Source organism: Apteryx rowi, unplaced genomic scaffold (assembly GCF_003343035.1).
Source record: "Apteryx rowi isolate R43461 unplaced genomic scaffold, aptRow1 scaffold_77, whole genome shotgun sequence".
In the NCBI taxonomy this organism is placed as follows: domain Eukaryota; kingdom Metazoa; phylum Chordata; class Aves; order Apterygiformes; family Apterygidae; genus Apteryx; species Apteryx rowi.
Window position 1 is genome coordinate 324,225 of NW_020451060.1, and position 19,678 is coordinate 343,902.

At 40.1% G+C, this 19,678-nt stretch overlaps 1 protein-coding gene across 1 annotated transcript in view; it reads right to left on the minus strand.

The window, feature by feature from the left end:
* The window catches only part of SLC28A3 (solute carrier family 28 member 3), a 41,575-nt gene extending 22,102 nt beyond the window's left edge, over positions 1-19,473 (minus strand). Inside the window, exons 1-6 of the mRNA XM_026088452.1 lie at positions 19,417-19,473; positions 11,626-11,724; positions 6,910-6,992; positions 4,851-4,942; positions 3,156-3,345; positions 779-923 (exon numbers count right to left, since the gene is read on the minus strand). Coding sequence (XP_025944237.1) covers positions 779-923; positions 3,156-3,345; positions 4,851-4,942; positions 6,910-6,992; positions 11,626-11,724; positions 19,417-19,473 — 666 coding nt within the window. The remainder of the gene's footprint in view (positions 1-778; positions 924-3,155; positions 3,346-4,850; positions 4,943-6,909; positions 6,993-11,625; positions 11,725-19,416) is intronic.
* Positions 19,474-19,678: the final 205 nt, after the last annotated feature.

Sequence of the window (19,678 nt, forward strand, 5' to 3'; positions counted from 1 at the left end):
GAGTAATTTTTTGTGTTACTTTTCTTTTTTAGGCTAAGAAAAGCTTCAGTACAGATGTAGGAGTGTGGAAAAAATATTGGTGAAACTTGGTGACCTGAGCAGTGGATTACTGTATGACTGATGAAGACATACACTGTATGCTAGGCACACGCACAGGAGTGAAAACTGAGGTGGAACTCATCAGAAGTACACCTTTTTGTAGTATCACAGCATATTAAGATGGACATCATAGCTGGAAAACTAAAGGGCACTGACAAGCCTATGGAAGTGGGTTAGTGCAATGCGGAGGCCCCCACTTGGTCTCAGCTGCTGCATTTGCACTGGGAATCAAACCTTTGTGGGGGTTGCTCAATGAAGAGCTTCAAGAGGGAAGCAGGTGTCCAGTTTCATGCGATTTGTGTTGGTGTGACAACGACATCCTCAGATGCGCTGGTGAAGTCCTGGGAGCAGTGGTGAGCCTGCTGCGGGCTGGGAAGCACGGAGCAGCCTGCCTCAGCTTGCTCTAGCGCTCCAGGAGCAAACGCATCCCTGTTTGCGGTGGGGCTGGTACAAAGGAAGGGAAACGGGCTCCTGAAGAAGTGAGAACCAGCCACTGGTATGGCCACACATGCTCCCTGGGACTTCAGAGTGAAACAGCTTTCCTCATAAATAAAACATGTCTAGGTTCTGGCAAGCTTAAACTTTAATGTTCTTGAACTTTCTGCTGCCCTCATGTGAGGGTAAGGAGAACAGTTTTTGAGACATTAAACAGAAGATCCAGAAAGGACTAAATACTCACTCTGGCTGGATATCTGGAAAAGATAAACATCAAGAAAACATACATCACAAGCCCCCCAAAGGAGATCAACTGATGGGATCCCTGTTTTGCTGTGTCAAAGATGAGCCAGCAGATGACAGCGATAATGAGGGCTACACAGAGCACCCTGTGGAAAAAGAATGTGATGATATCAGACCTAACATCCTGAAAGAGATTAAACATTCCTTTTATTTCTCTTCTTCTTTCCCCCAGACTTGCCTCTCTATCTCTGTAGCTCTCCATAACCAGGACCTGCCTCTGCTAATGCTACTTTGACACCAATATCCATTAGTGGCAGCCAGAAGAAGTGTCCTCCAACTGTGTCCCCAAATCAAAGTGTGGGGAAACCCAACAAAACATGAGTAACTCTCTTGTCTAGTCATTATTTTTCTCATGAAATTTGACAAAAACCCCTGCTTTATCAGTCCATCCTTCTCTTCGTTTCCTGTCTTCTTTACTGAACCAGTTCTTACACCTAGGCAGTCCAGGCTGATCATACAGTTTTCATGAACTGCACTGCATGACTTGACTAGTCAGCCTATGAAACACCTGGCACTGAGGAGCAGATTGTAAGCTGTTTACTTCTTGGCTGGCTGTAGTCTGTTTAGAAAAATTAGCTTTTAATCACAACAGTTTTAATTCACTTGGAAACAGCGACAAGAACAATGTGTGCATCGATATTCAGCATTTATGTGTTCCCCATCACGACCGAACCATATTTGGGTCCCACCTTGAGGGAAATTTTCAGACAACAGCCTGAGAAACAAGGAAATACACCATCCCATTTTTAGAGAGGGAGACTAAACATAGGCCCAGATTCTTAAAGTAACATGTCTAACTGTTGTTTAACTTCCGCTGACTTCAGTGATACCAAGATACCTAAGTTCCTTTTTCAGATCTGGACCAAAAACACTGTGGGTTTGGCCACTGCAATACTGAACACCACAGCCTGAATTTCTACATTTCTCTCTCCCAGGCAGAAACCATGGCTGACAGTAAAGTACTTGATCTTTAATTTAACAGACTGCAGCCTGGATAAATGCAGAAGTTACTGCTCCTGGCTTGTTCCATCGGCTCATCAGTGCCATTTATTCTGTTTACTTCTTCCCTCACAGAGGTTCCCTGGTTGTCTGCTGGAGGTGCTTGGTGACACTGCTCTCCAGTGTGGCTCCTAAGCAGAAGAACAAATGCAATCTCTATGGCACTTTTGTTTCCAGGGTGTTTTTGCCCTAGAGGGGGTAAAAATTCCTGCTGCTAAGGCAAAAGCATTTCAAAAATCTTAAAAATAAGTTGGTATGTATTTTTCTGAATCCAGAATTACTCTTATTTAGAGCCCTTTCTTAGAGAGAAGGTGACCTTGTTGAGAGTCAAGACAGCTGGCTGATTTCCTCTTTAATGAGACTTTAATTGAACTTTAGGAGCCTCTAAGAGCCTCCTTAGGTTCCTCCTTTCCCCAGGAATAATAAATATTCCTGTTAACTCTTCAGGAAACAAATGTCTACCATCCCAAATGAGATTGTATGATCTTATGACACCAAATCTGGTTTGCGTATTTTGTTTCCTGAATGTTAAAGTTTAAAATGCTTACAGTGTGTTGTTATGGGGATATGTGAGCAACCGGTCACATGGATAACACACTTTTCTTCAGCAGCTTGCACGTGTTATAACGACTTAAGGGTTTGCTCTCTGCGTGAGTGAGAGTGAGGTACTTTCTGGCTTCCAGAATGAATGCAGAAGGCTTCAACACACCTGGATTTCTCCAGACAATCTCTTGCCCCCACAAGCTGGGCCTATCTGGATTTGAGGAATTTTTTACACCATCTGTCAAGATTTTTGACACCTAGCTACTGCATTGCAATCTTAATGGTGTGCCTGATATCTAGAAACTTAGGCACCTTCTAGAGTTCTTGTGCTACCCTGGAAATTTTTGATTTATTGTGTATATCTTATTTGATCCTACTGCAATTTGTATGATTTGTTCATCTCCCTGTGCTCATGTGGGCATAAGCTATGCAGCGCGTTTCATTCTCAGAAATCCAGGCAGAGAGGTGGTAGCACCTGCTAGCAAGTTCCCCTCCCTGCCTGTCTTTGTGCTGCTCTTTTGACACTTTAGGAGCTGCTCTGAAGGGCTACAAGTGTCACCTGCAGTGGTACTAGACTGGGAACCTTAATCTAACAAGGAGTAATTCTGGATGCTATGAACTGGAAAATATGCTTGTGTCTCAGGATAAATGAAAGAGGAGCTGTAAGGTATGATTATGGTGAAACTTTAAAAACTGAAAGAAAACTGGAAAATGAAAAGGCTAAATTTGACTACTGCTTTGTCCTTCTGCATAAATAAAAAGTCATTCATATTTACCATTTCAGCCAAAACCACTGCTTATTCAGAAATCTTTCTCCAGGGGAAGAAAATGCAGCAATTCTGTCTTCATACTTAGCTATTAAAAAATCCCAGCAGATGAAGAAGATGGCCAGGATAGTGATGATAAAGAGTGCCAAGGCCCTCTGAAAATTCAGGCTGCAGGCTGCAACAACTGCTGCCAGGTATGCTGTCACAAAAAAAACAACAACAACAACATACATGTCATTTAAGTCTGGTCTCTTTAAAAACAGAAACAAATGCTAAATTTAGTGTTAAGGATGTGCTTAAAGTCAGGCCTGTGCTTATCTTTAAATGCTTTTCTGACTTGGCTTAAATATTGAAAAAAATCTTGTTTTCACGGATAGTGTTGTCACTGTTGATATATTTGCTTTCTGTTATGAAAATGTGTTGCTGAGAAAAGGTGGAATTGTTTTTCGGTGGTTTTCATCCTGACGAAGCAGGATATATGCTTTGGCTGAGTAAAGTGTATATCAAATATATTAGCTGTTTTGGAAGATTAAACATATTTGTATGGGACAGCTTTTTTCAGTGTCAAAACAGTGAATTAAGAACAATAGGTCTCATTCTTTCACAGGAGCATGAGTCTATTTAGTAAAATTAAGAGAAACACTTAGAAACATTTATCTTGTACAATAAAAGTCTGATTTGATGTCCCTCTGAAGTAAATGGGAAGATTAGAGGTAGAATCTTTATTTGTTTCATAAAGTGGCTATGAAATGATTTGTCATTTGGCAGTGTCACTGCCACCATGTGCTGGCTAATGAAACATTCAGTGCTTGTAAATAATAATCTGAATTTGTCTGACTGGAAAATAAGAAAGAACTACTGCTTTTTGTAAGGCAAGTTGTCTTTTATGAAATTAATGTATTAAATGCCAACATATCCTTAGAATCCTTTCCTGAGCCAGGATATGTCTGTACTATGATAAAGCAGGATGAGCATGATGCTAGGAAGGCACTTTTTTCAGTATAGGGAAACCGGACCATTTATACCTACCACATAGGTGTGTCTATGCTACACTGACTTCTACCACATTGGCATGTTTTAAGTCTATGTTTCCTCACAAAGTGTTCATGTAGGAGGACCTCAAAAAGAAACTTGGCAGGAATGGAAGGAAATAAACCAATCTACTGGATAATAAGGAAAGGGACAAACAAGAACATTTGAATGACTTTGCTGTGCATGCTGAAATACAACATGTTTCCCTTAGCAAATATTTGCTGTCGATACTGAGTCAGAATGGAAAATGTTCATTTCTGGACTTAAGTCCAGCCCAGGTTGGTTCCTAACTACTTGCAGTGTGGTTTTGTGGTTCTGGGCTAGTTCCTAAGAGCTGTAATTTAACTGACTTCTTGGAAGGGGCTGATTACTGAGTAGACAAAAAGACTGAACTAACCTTTTATCCCAAGTGTAATTGCTAGTCAGAGTTGAAACATGCTGCAGGAGCAGTGTGGCAAAGTTCAGGCTTCTGTTACATTTGGGAATGAGAGGAGTTTTGCAGTCTGGAGCTCCATCTGGGACTAAATTCACTTTTATCTTTTACCTCCTCTTAAATGCATTCTTTAAAATAGTCGAGGGTTTTTGTGTTAGGTCAGATACAAGGTGGGCACAGTCTACAGTCTTATATAGGTAAATATACGTTTCAACAAAACTGGATGTAATGGACTGTACCTGTTATTAAAAAGCCATAGATCACATACTGAATTCTGGTTTTATGTTTCTTGCAAAAATCACACACTTCATTGTATTTCTTTTCAAAACACCTAGGAAAACGGAAAAAAACAACCAGAACAGAAACTTAAGCCATAGATAAGAGGAGGGCAGTTTCCACAGAAACATCAGTTTAAGTCCACCAAAATTTCTCCACTGGCGTGCACCACATTAGAATAGTTTTTGATCCTGAAGCACCAGAGAAAACCATCTTAGCATCTTGTTGGGGGGACTTCTTTGGTTTCACCTTGGACAAGTAAAATGAAAATCTAGGAGATATATGAAGGGTCAAAGTTTGCAGGCTGGTTCTACTAGTCTCTGAAGTCCTTGTTGTTTTAAGAGTACCATTCTTTGTAATCTCTTCTTTGCTGTAACACCTTTCCCTTACTCGTTAGTTTATTTAGGTGGCTTTGATACCAAGGTACCTTAAACACAGCTATGTATCATAGGTAGGTATAGATATGTTTTGAAAAGTGGCAGAAAAAAACATCCTCCTAATAAAATCTGGTTAGTTTACTAAGTAAACATTATTTTCAAAATGTTGGTCCTATAAGGTTAAAATGCAGCATGCTGCTGATGCTTTTTCAACATCCTCAGTTAAGAGAAATCCAAATGTCACTTAAAGCACACTTAAAGGAGAACTTTAAGGTGACATATTTGTATATACCAACAATATTCTTCCTTTTATTTTGCAACCCAGAAATCCTTCTTCTGGTCTGTATGTAGTCTATAATGGATTATCACCTTGCCCACATGATGCGTCATTGCTATCAATGGACTGATCTTTTGTAGGGTTTGTGTCTCAGACAACAGGCTACCAGTACTAGCTGTTGAAATAAATCAGTGGCACATTTGAAACTACGGGATGCTTTGTGAATGATCCTTTTGAGCAGACATAAGGAAAACATTAGGTCATATTAGGGCCTGCTTTTAAGAGCTAACTTACAAAAAAAAACCTTGGTAGAGAGACCATTGCTCTTGCTAGGTGTTCCACACAAAAACAAACCTAGAGCCCAAACACAAAACCCAGCTACACAGACCAAACCGTAGCCTCAGTATAATCAGAGTGCAGAGCAAAGAGCTCTTCAGCTGCCCCTTTAAAAAGGGTTTATCTACCCCGGGCAACCATACGTGCTCCTGATGGAAGAATAAAGGCCCCCAGGGAACAATAGAGCCCTGCAAAATCAACCTTAGTTATTCCCCATTATGTTAACTGTCAGGTCTTTTAAGTTCTGTTTGCACAACTCTAAAGCATAAATGAAAGTACTGTTTCTGAATTTAAATGCCTCACTTTTACAGGCATGAGATAAGTTCAAGTAGTCCACCTTGAATGAGACAGATTCCTAATTTGGGTTATCCAGCAAGTGAGTTGCTAGAATCTACTCAACTGTTGAATTAAAAGACAAGTTCAAAACTGAGGCAACGTGTTGTATAATAGAGGGCAGCGACAGAAATTTTTATCTCAATTTTTAGAATGCCTTATACAGGGTTTGTAGTTTTTTGTTCAAAAAACTAATCCCCAAGTAGAATGTAGAGATGTGTGCTTTTACTTTATGGTCACTAGACATTAGTACTAACAAAGTGTAAAAATTCTGCTACATCAAAATGGCTCTTTTACATCTATTCTACCATTATTTTGCACTAGGATAAATAACTATGCAAAGTGTAGGACAATGGAGAATCTTTAACTTCCTGCAGGAGATCACTGTTTAAGGCCTCTCTTTAAAAATGTGCTATGGAAATATTGCAAACAGTTAATGGGAAAAAGAAAAAAAACCCCTGCTCTTCTAATTTTCAAGATTTCAGAAGCACAGTTCCACAGTCATACATGTCACTCAAAAGGTAGAATACCTTTAAATACAGTGTGTTTCTGTGTTGCATAAATTACTGTCAGTATGAGGGTATGTTTAGCACAGGAATGCGGTAGAGGGATTTCTGGTGGTTGTGCCAGAAGCGGAAACGCCGGCAACTTTTTGCAGGGCAAAGTGGGCAGAAAACTTGCTCACCCAAAAAACATTACCCTGTTATGTGGGGTTGCTCCTCATCTACTGAGTCAGGTTTGCTTTTGGGCTGATCGCTCTCAATATTGATGTATACATCCTCCTGGAAAACAGATCGGTACCAATACTGTGAGTGTGTTTGTTCAGCAACATTGGAAAGAACAGATTCCCGCAGGCAGATGGTTGGCGCAGCCTCGACACTTTCCCTTTTACACCACGCACTCAGCTCCAGCTCGCACTAGCACCAGGCAGTACCAGTAGATCAACCACGGCTGTCAAGTCATCAATGTTTTGAATTATGAACCTCCCCAAAACTTCCACAAAATTTTGTAAGGGGATATAAAGGAAAAAACTGCCAGTGTCACCTGGAGCTAAAAAGATCCCAGTGCAGAATGCCTTTGACTAAATGACAAAAAGTGGGTGTCGTAGGTAGGGCTGGAAGAGCCCTAGCTTATCTAGGTTGCCCAGGGCTTCCTGTTGACGACCTCCTATTTTCATTGCTTCTCTCTTTGCAAAACTTTAATTTTGTTGAAACTTATGGAGAATGGTTACATTTTTTTGATTATTGTTCAGAAAAATTCAAATAAGCCAATTAACCTACTCCAAAGAAAAACTACTAAGCAAAGGCTTTTGTTGCAGCAATCTTTTAAGAGCTCTGACATCTGTGGTCTTTGCAGCAGAAACTTGAAATTTGGCCAGACAGCCCATTTTCATCAGGACTGTACCTTTTTGCAGCCATAATCCACATAAATCTGGCTGTATTACAAGTTTAGGAAAAATCACAGCTTAATCTACTCCCCATAAGCACATCTAAAATTTGAGCATTTTAATTCCCTGCAGGTTTTGCCTTGTGGAGCCTGCTTGGAGGTCTCTCAGCTTGTGCCCACAGAGCAAGTCAGCATGTGCAGTCCTGGCGCGTGGCCTCTGTGAGCCTGGCACAAACTAATAGTTATATATATGTTTTTCCATACCTGTAAATCCAGTTGTCAGGGAAATCAGTCATTTCTCCTCTTGTCCCAGGTTATTCACTTTAGGTTTGTAATCTTACCCTGCGCTATGTATATGTAGTCTAATACAGTAGTTTGTCTTGATGTCTTGTCAAGTGCCTGATTTATCTGTGAAATTTAACCACTGCCCTTGTTCAGGGTGAGACAAGTCCCCTTAAGCCATTTGGCAATGTGCTACATTTTCAGTACAGATGCAGAAAAGGGGCTGCCCTACCCCACCCTGAATTACTTCCCATGCTCCCATCCCCAGTAATGGATCGCGTGGGCAAAGGGTGGGCGATGACTTCCACAGTCAAGGCTGAACACTCACGTTATGTGGACGTACCTTAGTATTCATTGCAGGGTCCTTTGGGGACACCAGGAGGCGGCCAGGGGCCTGGAAGCATCTGGCCGTTGTGATTCTTTGGCATTTGAAAATAACAGAATAACTGAATTTTGCCTTATCGGAAGCACTGTGGCTGCTTGCTCTGTGTGCCTCACCGCTCCAGCATGTTGTTTTAACATTGAAATGGAGCAGCACGACCAGTTGTGTGCTATGTCATGTGTGGCTGGAGACTGTATTGTGACTGTATTGTGCAAACAGTAATTTCCTAAGCACATATCAAGCAATTCTTGACTGTATGGTACTGTCTGGATAGAAAACGGTCTGATTTGGCCAGCCATCTGGAGCAGCTGTAAGTTGGGTGAGTTCAGATTTTTCTGTGTTATTAATGTTTATGCTAACCGTATTCCCAAAATGGCTTGTAAATCAAGACATGTCATAGGCCTCCCCCTCTTTTCAGTTTGGCTTTTCTGCTGCATATTACAGACTCTGCTGAAAGCTCTGGACTGTCCTAAACTAGTTTGTACTGAGAGATTTGAAATGAAACAGCTCAAAGGCAAAACTAACAAGGGAAGGAAACATGGCCAATAATTAAAGTGGCATGTAGGTATATGTACATAGAGGCTGCCATTCGTTTCTCTCTGAGAAAGTGCAACATGATGCAGATAGGAATCAGTCCTCATAATTTAAGTGTTCGGAAGGGAGTGGGGGAGAGATTCGACACTGTGAAGCTGCACTGTAAGTTACGGCCATATTTTCCCTAGGCTTAATTTCTTTCTCTTTGCTATTAACAGAAATAAAGTAAATCCGAAATGCAGATGCTGCCGCCTACTGAATTGCTAATGTTTTTGGTAACTAGGAGCATCCTTCCCAGCAGCTGTAGGAGTGGGCTTCTTGCCTGAGGGACAGTGAGTGCCGATGGCATCAGAGTATCATTTTTTTGCGAGCTTAAATTGGGGTTCCCAGGCCTTCTCTCAGATTTTTGAATCTGTAGGTGCTGAAATCTCAAGGCTACGTGACAAATCAGCAGCGGCCGGGCCTCTGGGCGGAAGAGCTGTGCCTCCAAACTCTCAGGAGACTGCGACCTGCTCTGGCACCGTTTCCTCGCTCCAGGTGGCACCTCAAAGCCCGCAGCCCTCATCAGCTCCTTGCTTCCCTCCCTGCACCCTCAGCCACTGTCTTTTTTCATGTTGCCATCACACTCCTTCTTCCCTTGTGGAAGTAGCCCATGCTCCTTCCTGCGCCGCTTTGCTGGTGTATGTGGGAGCTCTTGAGGGCCCAGATGTCTTGTCACAGGATCTGCCATCCACCTGCCTCAAAACTGCTTGAAAACAAGCAGTTCCTCTGAAATCAATGGGCAGCAATAACATTTTCTGGTGTGTGGCTGTGATGCATTTTTTGGAAACTCATTAAACAAAACCGCGATGTGTCAGCTCAAATTTTGAGGCTCATCAGAAGTTGGAAAGGTATTTCCAGAATAGGGTATGATGTGATTTTAAATTGCGTGTAAAACTTCTTAGCCGTAAAATGGAGCAATAAACAGGAGAATACTCTATGCAGCACATCTTAGCCTACCCCAGCTTAACTTCCCTGCTCTTTGAATTTGTGCAATATATTACAGCAATACAGTTTCCAGGTGCAGAAAGCTGGGAAAAAGATTATTTTCAAAGAGTTTATATCAAGAATATAACTTATTTTTTCTTTTGACTTGTTTCAATGTAAAAAGCATCAATCCATGGCTTTTCACATTGTTGATAATGTATTTACATATGCCTAGAGTATTACTGTCGCTATTTTATTGTCACAAATACTTTCCTCCATCAACATAAAAAAAGAGTTAAGAAAATCTGAACTCAAATATCACTTTCTGTCTAATTCTGTGCGGATACACAAGGGAAGGCAGAAATGGATCAAAACCCCTTTTTTCTTGCTTTTCTTTTGGCCAAATACAATGCCAGATCTGACTCTTGGGCTGTGTGGGCACTTCTGGAGACTGACCTGAGGACTGTGCGGAACACGTGGACTTCATCCGTCGGGACATAACAAAGTCTGTTCTGGTCTGCTCCAGAGTTCCAAAAAAATCTCTGCTGCATCTGGCATGGCGCTTCTGAGAATTTCTCAGTGTGGATATGCATACCTCGAGTATATTTGTACAAAGCACTGGCTGAACACTTTGTCAAAGCCTTTTTTTATTCAGTGAGAGAGTGGCATTTTATATTAAAATTTTCATTGACTGTGACTACTTTTCTCAATTTTTCAACAGTTTCCCACAGTTCTTACAGTCCTTTTATTCTTTCTCTTTTGATGTTTTCCTTGATATTCGACACTGTCTGCCACTTTCCTCTCCTAGCATCTCAGATCCCAGTTGACTTTCCAGGAGAGCGTATTAGAAGTAGCCCGAGTGATCTTTTCCTGAGTGATCTTGTCCTTTGCTGTAAATCCAGGATCACGTCAGCTTTGAGGCAGCCAGAAGGAGGGCAGAGGCACTCCTAGTGAAGAACTAATGCCTTTGCTGCCTCTGATCAAATCAAAAAATCATTAGAAGATAGAAATGAATGACCACAGCATCAGGAAACCTTTTATCTCTTGCATGTTGCTTCAAGTGCCATCACTGAACTTGACAAGTAGATATATTTTCAAAATAGGCAGGTATATGAAGTTCTTAATGTAACTTGCAGAATAAATATTTTTTGTATGTGGATGTGAAAATATTAATATGACACCAGTAAAATGTCTTTTTTTGAAAAAAAAAAAAAAGATTTTTTTTACCTGACTCTCATGAAATCAGAATGAGCCAGTCACTATGTGGGCCTAGACAAACCTAAAGTCAAAAGAAATGAAAATGGATGCTGTTATTTGGAAGCCATCTGTATTGTATTATCTTCCTTTTCTTCTGGTCAGTCATAAGTCAGAGCTGTTGCCTCCAGCTTGTGTTTCTCTGAGATTTCCCCTATTTTGGATGGGTGGTTACTGCCTTAATCTGAACAGGTATTTAATAAATATATACATCCTGTCTGCAAGTTCACATCACTAAAACCAGTGTTGCCGGGTCTTCTGTTTCCATGAGAAAATACCTCCATATCAACTCCTTGTTGCTTTGACCATCATTTCTGATGCCTCTTTTGTCTCTTGCTTGAAGCCATTATGACATTATAAAACATTTTTCTGAGTCCGGCTTGTCCTGTTCAATTTTCTGTTTTTTTCCTCTTAATGGATTTCTGAGAACAGAACTGGCTTCCTTGTCAGTTTATTTGATTTAAATCAAATTTGGGTTTTGTTAAAATATCTGTCTTGGATGTATTATCAAAACCAATTGCTTACATTGAATTTGCAGTTCTGAATTTAAACAAGGTTATTGCAGTAATTGTATATTTTTCACTTGTCAGAAGAAAAAAAGAAAAACTCACCTGATTAGTATGCACAGTTTTCTCATTTTGTGAATTTTTGATTCTCTGTGAATTGTCTCTAAGAGCTTCTTGATTCACCACATCCACATCGCTGTCGTTCTGCAATGTGACAAGATCAGAAATTGTACCTGTTCAAATCAAAAGCTGAAAGCCTCTTTCATGTGCAGTAGGAACCAATTTATATTATGATGTTTGTGCTTCCATGTTTTACTTTACTAATACAGAAGAGCCAGAAAGTCAGTGTACAGAACTTGGGTGTTCAAGTCCTACCTCTATGAAATGAAGCTTCATCACTCAAGGATGGTGCTCCACTAATGTGGACCTGCTGTTTTCTTAACCTAAACCAGTCTCTTCTGCTGGTGCTGCCCTTTGCCTCAGGACCGGTTTAATGAGTCTACAGAGATCTGACCATTCTCCCTGGTAGTGGTAAAACTATACTATTTGGGGCTTTGCCTCATTGTTAGCAGCTTTGTTCAAGAAAATGCCATCTAGTAATGCATTTGGAGTAAAAGAGTAATTTTTTTTTTTCAGTATGTACTTCTACTGCTCCTGGAATAAAACTCTGGGAGTATCTGTAAAGATAGCGTTTACCTTTGTCACATTAAGTTTCTGCGAAATCCCTTTTAATGGAGTGCATTAGGAGTTGCACTTTTCTGTCAGACATAACTGACCACTATTTCTACATACCTTTTTATTCTTAAGGTGAGTTTTTTTGTTTCTTAATTCTTTGAAGAAGACATTATTTCTTTTAAATGATCCTTGAATGGCTGTTTCTTATTTTGGTTTGGTGAGAAAGCTGCTTGAACAAAATGTCAGAGAACTAATTTCCCCAACTGATATAAATATTTTATATTTCAGTGTTTTCTTATAGCACTAATTACAGTATGGTCATTTCACTAACTTTTATTACATGCAATATTTCATTACTTACATGGTAACGGTACCAGTGAATTAGCCATCTAAAATCAGACCTGTAGCCATCTATGATAATGAACACTTACAAATGAATGATACAAAATAAGTTTAATCATAATAAATGATGATAAAGGTAGAAATAAGCACTACTAATAGACATAAACTAAATGTTGCCCTTTATTGGAAACATGAGCTTAGAAGCAATAGGAACCCTTTTCAGAAACATATTTTCTTTAAAGTTATTCTGACTTCAAACTTGACAAAAAAATCTGTTTTGGTAAAACTGTTCCTAGGATCTTATGTATCTGAGAGAAAAAGAAAGATTCACAAGTAGCTGTTGGTTGTGGCCTTGATAAAGCAGTTGCCAATTTCCCTTCCTTACCCTAAGAGTGTCTTTACATTCCCTCAGGAAGGATGTATTTCTTTCTGAGAAAGCACCACTGTTAGTGGTTTGCCTTTTAACCATGCTGTCTTAAGAGTTTACTATAGCTGCCCCTACAATCCACAGTTAAAACCTCTAATAAACAGTCCATAAAGTATAAAAAGAACAGTCAAGGAGCGATGCTTAGTTGTAGCACTCATATAGTATCTTATAAATACTGCACAGGATAATATAGTGAAATAGAAGCAACAGAGTTCTATAATTGACACCCATGCCCAAGCATAGTCTCTTTGAAGATTTCTATGCTTGTTGCTGAATGAGTAAAAGCAGAGATTTCTTAAGACTTTTCTTTGTAAACATGGGGAAAAACAGTAAACCCACAAACTGCTGTTTGCCAGCAACAGAAGCATAGAATAGCTTATGTTGGAAGGGACCTCTAGAAGTCATCCTGTCCAACACACTGCTCAACCACAATAATTACATAGAGTAATTATAAGACATGAGTGGATGAGTTATGCAACAGAAAACCAGCAAGAGCATCCCAGGATTGCTGGAACTCAAAAGCCCACGCTGCAGAACGGTAGATTTGTGTTATTTTTTACAAATGCAGGGAACACTGATTTCAACTGATCACATCCCATTATGGCATATTCCAAATTTAGTAGGAACTGGTTAATTAGTACTGATGACAAGTTTACTGAAGTGAGAGACAATCTGTTGACTAAAGCAGTCTTTGAATGAGTCCTATGAAGCTGAGTAATTTTCATGTATTTAACAGGAGATTTTTTACATACAATCTCATCATCCTTCTTTTCACACTGTGATGTTTTGCTCAGTGGAAATGGGTGCTATTTAACCCCACTCCTTGTAGAGAAGAAGAGTTCCTTCCTCTTATAAGAATAGCAAAATTCAAGTGACAAATTAAAACTGCAGATTCCTTTTTGTTACTTGCTTAGAAACTTTTTAGTTGGTGGAAGAAAGTTCTCAATAAAATGTCAAATTGCCTGTGCCTATCACCTACCTAAGCACCTAGGAAGGGCAGAAAAGCTTCTCCCACATTTGGTCCTTGTGTCCTCACCGAGAACCTTTGCAAAAGGAAGCACTGCAGCAGAAAGTGGGGGCTCAATCCCCAGGCAGTACGGCCAGCACAGCTGTTTTATGACCTCAGGCCAGATCCAGCAACGTGCCAAGTCGCTGCTGAACCTGCTCAATCCCCTGTGACATGAGTAAGCAGGAACTTAAAATTAGAAAAGCTTGGATGGAAAGAACTTCCTCCCTTTAAACTATGCAAGAAGGATTACAGAATTGATCTGTTTACTTTGAGTGTTGGCAATACAACAGTGTTAAGCAGTGGAGCCTCTGCTTTCACACTCCATTTGCTGTACTTTTACTCATTGGAGTTTTCTGCTGGTGAAATATTTGATTAAATGGCAAGGGCGTGAAGCTAGATTATATTTATAAATGAAGTGTTTCTTCACTGTTTGCTTGTTTTCCTAAAGAGGAGGAGTTCACCTGCTAAGTCTTTTTGCGTAACTACAGTCTTTGAACTTCCTTCCTATCTCCTCCCTGGTTTTTGAGGGAGAAGAATTTGTTTTACAAAGTGAGCATTACTGCTATTGCTGATTTTTGTTTGTGTGTTTTACAACATCACTCGCGCTAGAGCAGATGGTTTTCCAGCCACTTCCAGTTAGTGATGAAAACAGATTGGCTGTCAGAGCACCCCGGCAGCTGCTTAAACTGTTGTGGTGGTGAAGGAAAGATTATTACATTAATTTTGGAGAGGAGAGTCAGGATGGTTAAGGAACTCAGTGGAAGACAGATAACTGTGTTTTAAGTCACGTGATTGGATTGCATGGGTTTCATTCAGTCAGTTGAAATGAAATGAAGCCATCTGATTTACAGTTCAAAAATTTCTTACTTTTTTAATACTCAGTCCAATTGAAAATCATTCCTCTAAGATTCCCCCCCTGCAAAGCATTGTCTTTTGTTAACCAGAGTGTCATGATTCTGAAGGAGTTAAAATGCATGTTAAATACTGAGGAGGAATTTTTTTGATCAATAATCATAAAGTTCATAATTTCCTGCCAAATGATGACATTCAGTGTGCAGGGTCAAAACTGCCAGGGAGGAGGGACAAATGTTCATTACTTTTGTGTTAAACTGATGTAAATAAGCTGTAGAGACAACACATAAAGAAAACAGATTTAAGTTCAGCTGGTTAACTCTGCATAAGGTGTTTCTGATTGTAAATTAGGCTCACCCACCTCTAATGTTTTCTTTAAAAGCTTAAGTTGTTGATGTTAAGTCGTTAAGATATCCTGAAATGCAGGATGAGCAAGTCAGAATAATAGCCTGACATAAGCTGGCCTTAAAAAAGCAATAGGAAAGCTATTTGCTTTCAGAGCAAACAAAATGTATGAAAGGCAGAAAGCAAAGTCTGGAGAAACTGAAACAGGAAAAGAAGAAAATCTGTGCATTCTTGCAAAGATAACAAGGAGTCCATGAACTCTCTAGTTGTGGCATTCAAAACATCTGTCGACAGCATGCAGTAACCCAAGGAGGATGACAAGCACAAGAATCATGAAAATGGTTCTCACAAGCAGTATTTACTTTAGGCTGAGCAAAAAAGGAGCCTAGAGGTACGAGCAACTTTATTTCCTGTAAGAGATGGAGTAGTACGTGACAGTAGACAAAAACATTTTAAAATGGTTTTGGAAAACAAGTGTGTCTTTGGAAAGAGAATTTGGGAACTGTGGGAAATGACTGTGTACTTTTCTCACTGGATCTGCTGCAGGAATACAGAGCAATGCTTCATAATTTCCAAAGGACTTTACAACAGTGATTTCCATGAAATGGAAATTTTTAATAGCATACATACTTTTAATTAACCAATCAGGAATATCTAGGAAACTGTGGAGGATGGAGATAAACACACAGAGAGGGGGAAAAAAAAGGCATTTTTAAGGATATATTAGCTTGTTTGAATGGAATGGAGTGTGAAAGTCACATATTATGGCCATACCTGTGTTCTTATGCAGCACGGATAAAAGGCAGAGTTTTAAAGGGGATCCTGCCTTGAGTCACCTTCTTGAAAGCACACCATGCTTTGCTATAGTAACCGGTTCTGACTGCTTAATGCATCATAACACTGACAATCAGAGTTCAGGGAACAATAAATATTTATTAGCTGTTATCTGCACTTTGCATTTTACTTAGTTTATAATTTAACTCTGAGCTCCTTTTACAAGTCAGTCCTGAGTATTTTGTCCGCCCTGCCATTTCTTTTTATGAGCCAGCTCTTATCATTCCTTGAGGGATAAGTGTACTTAATGTCATCATTAGCAGAGATCTGAATCTGCAGAACTGATTAGGTAAAACCTCCACATCTTAAATGAGGGCTAAACACAAGTTAGGTTAATCCAACTGCAGTTTTAGGGTTGCTGTTAGTGTTGCAGGGTTTCCTGAGTAGGAAATCCTGTGGACAACTATAGCAATGCTCCACCTGTGCCATCAGAGAGGTGATAACTGAACCACACTGAAAGCAAAAGGTGCAGTAGTATCTCCGCCTATTATGTACAATATTGCAGATATAGACACAGTATATTGCCTTGACATGCACACGCTTAATATGAACAGTCTTCTTAACAGTGATGAGACTAGGTGGATAGCATACCTTATAATGATTTAGGTTCCTTAAATTTTGTCATGTATTTAGGGGAATCAAAATAGTAAAAGCCTGAATATCTTGGTAGAAACAGTGCAGCAATCTGTTGATTCTAGCTGTGAGGTAGCATCCAAAGCAGGAAATTTTAGCATGTAAGTTTTATGGTTGCACTGAGGTTTTATCAAAGAAATGTTGTGCTGAGGGAGTAGGAGTGTGTTTGGGAAGTATCAGTGGGTGTGGGAAGTGCTACATATCTTCTTAAAATCAATACAACTACTTTACTTATTGTAACGCACCAACTTCATTCTCCTTACGTACTTTAGAGTGGCTGCTAGTAACCGAGCTGTCCCTAACATCAGATAGTGATATTTGGAGGTGTACATTTGTGTTTTGTTGTCTGTTTTCTTTTGAGAACACAGTAAGCTGTAAATAAGATAAGGAAGTTGCTTCTGAGTCTCCCAGATACTGCCATTATCACAAGACAATAAAACAGGACCTGCAGTTTGTGAAGCTATTCCTCTGAACAGCTCCAGTGGCACCTTTGCAGCATACAGAAAAAGTAGGTGATATTTTGCAGAATCAAGCATTTTAAAAAATGTAATTGATGGCTTTAGTAGAAATTTATACTACGCAGATGGACAGCACACCCTCTTTGAAAAATAACATTGAACAACTCATTTCTGAGAGCCTACTACAGTCCAGATGAAAAAGATTTATGCTTCTGTGGTGCAGTGGAAATCCTGTTGAATCATAAAAAGATGTGTGTGTTTAAGTATCAACAGCCAATGTGAAAACTGGAAAGAGCTCAAAAAGTTATTCCCCTTCGAACATTGGTATGAATAGGTAAAAAGATGATTACTATGTATTACAGCCTCTTCATCCTGTTAGGTTCTCTCCACAACAGCAGGCACAATCCCATTCGTTCTTGGTATAACACAACTCTGATAAGATCCTTAACCCATCACTAGTTAGCACTGAGCTGCTTTGCATAACATAGAGAGCTGTGTTATTCACTTTGTAAAACAAACTACCTAACCTGGGTTTACTTTATCCCTATTTTATTTTTTTTTCTATCACGTTGCAGTTTAATCATTAAACAGCTCAGGTACATCTGAAGGTACATTTAGAGTACAATCCCACACAACTATTTAAAATGACTTAAATTAATTCCTTTCCAGAACACTTTTATATTTTATCATTTGGGGAAGATATTTGTTGCTTAGTACCTGAGCAATGGAGAAGAAAATACCAGATGACACCATGCCTTGGAAGAAAAAAAATGTTTGTTCTTCATGTAACAAAAGCTCATATGAGAAAATGGGAAAAGCTGATGAGATTTTTTTCTTCTCTGTGACTTCCACTGTGATTTGTTTTTGTATATGCAGAAAGTTATTTATTTTCTTCTGCTTATCTTCTTGAGGGAATGATTTATTTGTTGAGTCAGAGGTAGACTGCGTAACTCTATGGGTATACTCCCGTCTGGTGTTTCTGGAAAAAAACAACCAGAAAACCTGCCTCAAGCCCCAGATTCCATTATTGCCCAGTCTCAGTGATTCGGCATTTGAATTATTTCAGAGGGGACTTAGAGGTTCTTCTACTTTCTGGACTGGGCAGGAGGGGAAGTGCCTGGTTCCCTGCACATTGCCTGGGTGAGTCAGATGCATAAAAGGGGGAATGAAGCAGTGTCACTGTACTGTACTCCATGGAGATTGCTGGGGAAAGAGGTGATATTTAAATTCAGACCATCCAATAGCGTGAGGCACCTAGCCTCTGCAGCCGGGGAGGTGCTTTTCTCCTCTGCAGGTTTGCAGGCACAGACTTTGGGAGTTGACTGCCCTGTCTTATGCACCTATTTCATGTGCAGATGCAGCCAGGTTGAAGCCCTCTCTGACCTCCTTCCCCTGGACTGAAGGAGGCCCAAGTTCAAATCGCTTTTCTATCTGCTCTGAAGCTGCGGTGCGATGAGTGCACTCTGATTACCCTGGGAACGGCCTAACCACTGGACTGTTATGTTATCTCTGAGTTATCTCTGTCTCCCCTTGAAGCTGTCCCACTTAGCGTGAATTATTAACTATTGCCTGGAGTAGGGACTTGACCCTACATCTCTTACCTTCTGCAAATATTCCCTAACCAGTAGATTATCAAATCAGTCTCGCCCTTGTGTGTTTCTGTAGACAAATGAATACTGAATTCTTGATACAGAGTGTTTGGATATCACTGTTATTCCATAATATGCTGGACGCTTAGTGCTTCCAAAGAAGCATCTGCTTTATTTGAGCAGTGGCATGTGTGGAAGAGAGATTTGCCCCAGTGTGCTTATATGACTATTTTCCTCATACTGATAATATACGTTGTTTTGATGAGATAGATGTCTGCTGCATAGCAATGACCTCCAGTTCAACAGAACTGTAAATTAGCAACCCTCAGGAAAAACAGCCACTAATACAGCTTTAGTTCAGTGCAGATGGGATAAATGTATGTGTTAGTAGCAAGACCCATCAGTCTGTGAATTATTACTGAGTCAGGAGACTTTTCAAAGATACCAATATGCTAGGCAGGAGAAGAAGGCAGTAAAAGGATCCTATTCATAAATGTGTCAGTTGTGCTCCGGCTTTTTGTATAAGAGCCTTGTATTTTGGCAGGACATCAGTGCAAAACGTGCAGGGTGGTGTAAAAGATCTGCGGGCAGAGAGCAGAAATTGCTCTTTCTTTGTTTGTGTGCTGAACTAGAGCATTGTTCGCAGTTTCTTAGTCCTTCCTCTTTCCCACAAAAAAAAAAAAAAGAAAAGAAAAGAAAGAAAGAAAGGAAAAAAAAAGAAAATGCGCTTACCTGGAAGGCCAAATTGTGCATTCCTGAGTGGTCACGGGCAGTCTCCTTCAGCTCCATGTGCCTAGAATGGGCAGGAGAGATTGGGGTGACTGCCACAAGCTACCTGAGGCACAGGACAACAGCAGCCAGCATCTGGTTAATCCATGCACAGGATCAGTGCCTATCACTTGAGGTTTAGTTAGTTGGAGGCACTCTCAGGTTGCTCTTACCCTTCCGTGGCTCCACCTTCTCGCTCCCCTGGAACAGCCCCTTTTGGCCCGCT